This window comes from Aegilops tauschii, chromosome 2 (assembly GCF_002575655.3).
Source record: "Aegilops tauschii subsp. strangulata cultivar AL8/78 chromosome 2, Aet v6.0, whole genome shotgun sequence".
Taxonomy (NCBI): Eukaryota; Viridiplantae; Streptophyta; class Magnoliopsida; order Poales; family Poaceae; genus Aegilops; species Aegilops tauschii.
Genome location: NC_053036.3, coordinates 534447515 through 534451249, shown reverse-complemented (window position 1 = coordinate 534451249; position 3735 = coordinate 534447515). Strand labels below are relative to the sequence as shown.

General features: G+C 50.7%; 1 protein-coding gene across 1 annotated transcript; it reads left to right on the top strand.

Annotated features, from left to right (window-relative positions):
- The first annotated feature begins 1575 nt into the window (after positions 1 to 1575).
- On the top strand, positions 1576 to 3004 carry LOC141041756 (fruit bromelain-like). Its single transcript, XM_073508956.1, has 2 exons — positions 1576 to 2111; positions 2211 to 3004. The coding sequence occupies exons 1-2, from the start codon at positions 1658 to 1660 to the stop codon at positions 2804 to 2806; spliced, it is 1050 nt and encodes a 349-aa protein (XP_073365057.1). The 5' UTR covers positions 1576 to 1657; the 3' UTR covers positions 2807 to 3004.
- The last annotated feature ends 731 nt before the right edge of the window (positions 3005 to 3735 follow it).

The window sequence follows — 3735 nt, the reverse complement described above, 5'->3', positions numbered from 1 at the left end:
CTATTCTAAACGACTTACAAAAGTGAACGGATGGAGTAGCATTTATAGGAGTTACCCATGCAAATTTTCTTGCTTTATATATATAGCACATTTGATGTAATATCTAGAACAGTTATTTAATAGAATGAGAAGTTATGTGTTTTGTCGTTCTCCTATGAAAATATAAGGGCATCTAAAGCCGGACTTGGCAAATTTGGCCCCTCAAACGCCCGCGGACGCGACCGGAAGCATCCGGACGGGCCCTCATATTTCCTTCCGGATATCCACATATCTCAAATCCGGACTCTTAAATCCATGCAAATACATGCACGTCGATCATGCAATACAATGTCGCACGTAGATAGCAATTAATTGTTGGTATCAAGCATAAATAGCGTTCACATAAAATTTAGTTTAGGTGCCAAACTCAAGCATTGCCTCCTTGGTTGCCATTGTGGATTCACATGTGCTCCACAAGATTATTGAGTAGTTGCGTGTGCACCTGCTGATCTCGAAGATTCTGTTGCATCTGCAGTAAGTTCATAAGCTGAGCCGCATCTTGATTTTCCGGGATTTCAACTTGTTATCCGGGTGCTTCGAAATCATGGGTTTGGGTTACACCATCACCCTCATCCTCGACAATCATATTGTGCATAATAACATAACATATCATCAGCTGCCACAAAGTTTCTGATTCCCACTTCATTGCAGCGCTCCGCACAATTCCCCAACGAGGCTGAAGCACACCAAATGCCCTCTCCACGTCCTTCCTAGCCGCTTCCTGCATTGTTGCAAAGTGGCGGAGCCGGAGAGTTGCCGACCGTACCACGGTGGTGTCCGGGCCGGCGATGACGTCCCCCGCGGCGAGGACGGGAGGGCTCTTTCGGAGCTGGCGGCGAAGAGCCTGGGAACGGCTGCGGAGCGGCCGTGGCGGCGGAGCGCGAGACGGACGGTGCGGAGGAGGAAGAAGAGAGGAGATAGCAAATGGATCCGGCTGGTGTTCGGGGTGGATTTGGTGCACTTTGGGGTGGGGTCGGACTTTCGGGTCCGACGTGGCGGACGTGCCCGGGCGCTCCATATCCGCCCCATATTTGGGCTGGATATGGGGGCGCCAGTCAGCCCGGGCGTTTAAGGGCCGTTTGATGGGTCCGTGTGGGTTAAAAATTTCATGGCCGGACAATGAACAGGCGGCCCGCACGGACGTATGAGGCAGGTTTAAGAGGTCCGACTAGATGGCGTAAACCAAACTTGAAATCCAACCACACACATCGGCCAAACTATATGCGAAACTGCACGCTGATCCGGTCAATTTCGATTAGGCAGCAACGTACTCCAGCTCTGTGCGTGTGCGACGGTGTGGATAGAGCACTTTGCCGCACCATCCGGCAAACAAGAAAAACCTTGGAGAAGTAGAAGAAGAGTATACAGAGTGACGAGAACAACCACCGTCGTCGGATACAAACATCCATGGACTCCCAGTCAATACGTACGTTCGACTTCGGCGTTTGAACGCGGATCCATGGACGAAAAGTATGGAATCCACTCGTATGCCCCGTCTTGCTCGCCATGCCCGCTCCTATAAATAGAAGCGCCGGCAGCATGGTTGCTACGTGCTTAGTAGCTCGTAAACCATTGCATTGCAAGAAGAAGCAAGCAACTAATTATATAGCTTAGCTTAATGGCGTCGACTCACAGCTCGCGCCGCCTCGACGGCACACTGTTTGCGCTTCTGCTCGTGCTTGCGGCCGCCACCGCCTTTGTCAGTGCTGCCGCGGCGCGAGGGGACGCGCTGGCCGCCCGGCACGAGCGGTGGATGGCCAAGTTCGGGCGCGAGTACACGGACGCTGCCGAGAAATTACGCCGGCAGGAGGTGTTCGCGGCCAACGCGCGGCACGTCGAGGCTGTCAATCGAGCGGGCAACCGGACATACACGCTCGGCCTCAATCAGTTCTCGGACCTCACCAGCGAAGAGTTCGCGGAGAAGCACCTCGGGTACCGCCACCAGCACGGCGTGGACAGCACGCCGGTGGCCGCGGTGAACATGTCCAATGCTCAGTTCGACTCCACGCCGGACAGCGTGGACTGGAGGGCCGCGGGTGCCGTCACCCAAGTCAAGAACCAAGGCTCATGCGGTAAGAATCTACAGCTCCTGCAATGCATGCATGCATATATTTAATTTAATGTAACGCCGTAGCATAAGCCAAAGTTCCCAAATGAATATACACGTACAGGTTGTTGCTGGGCGTTCGCGGCGGTAGCGGCGACGGAGGGGCTCGTAAAGATAGCCACTGGCAACCTCATCTCCATGTCAGAGCAGCAGGTGCTGGACTGCACGGGCGGCGCCAACTCCTGCAACGGCGGCGACATCAACGCCGCCCTAAGCTACGTCGCCTCGAGCGGCGGCCTTCAGCCAGAGGAATCCTACGCGTATACCGGCCAGCAGGGCGCGTGCCGCAGCAGCAGCGTCAGCCCAAACTCGGCCGCCTCCATCGGCGCCCCCCGAATGGTGGAACTGCACGGCGACGAGGGCACCTTGCAGGAGCTCGCGGCCAGACAGCCGGTGGCCGTGCCCGTGGAGGCTGACCGTGACTTCCAGCACTATATGAGGGGCGTGTACACCGGCAGCTCGTCGTGTGGACAGAACCTGAACCACGGCGTGACGGTGGTGGGCTACGGGACGGACAGCGGCGGGCAGGCGTACTGGATGGTGAAGAACCAGTGGGGGACGGGGTGGGGCGAGGGGGGCTACATGCGCCTCACGCGCGGGAACGGCGGCAACTGCGGCATGGCCACCTACGCCTACTACCCGACCATGGACGGCTCTTAAACACCACTACTACTGTACATCAGTCGGTCCATGCATCATCGAGTACTATAGTTTATCAGCACCATGCAGTATATACTGATTTACTTTCTGAATAAAGCATGGATCCTTGTAAAAAAGATCCATTTGCCTATGTAATACCACAAATTTGTAAGCTTGTACTATATGAAAATAAACATTTGTACTACATCAGTCCATCCAGCATCGAGTATTGGTTTATCAGCTAGCTACACTATGATGTATATGTGGATTTCGAATCTTTTTGGAAAAGAAGTGGATTTTGAATAATGAACATTGAACGCATGCATGGATCCTCGTACGAAAGATGCATTCGCCTACGTAATAGTATGAACTTGGAAGAATCTCTATGAAAATAAAATTTTCTGATTCAATCGAACACACATTCTTAATGTTCTTCCCATGTCCCGCCTTTTCGTCTTTTTCAGGCACGTTCTTCTTCCTCTCACGACCCAACACAAATCTTCATTATCTATATTCTTGTCCTTTTACTTCATTACAGGAGCCATATTTTTTTATCAAAAACAGTAGGATATGCTACCTTAAAATATTATCATCTATAACACTAAACTCCCTAATTTTATAGAGCCCACATTCAATTGAGGTCTGCAATTAGAATTGGGTCATCCGATTTTAACCAGGTCAACAATTTCTCAGAACTATCTTATTCGATTCTTTAATACTATACACTATCTTTTCTAATTTTAAGACATCATAATTAATTGAGGTCTTTCATTTTGAATTGGGTCTACCGATTTTGACCGGGTCAACAATTTATCGGAGAGCTCACCTATTCAATTCTTAAATCACTATGTTCCTTAATTTTAAAGTTCTTTCACTGAATTGAGGTATTCAATTTCAGACTTGGTTTACAATTTTGACAGTGTCAACGATTATTTAGATCAATCATCAGC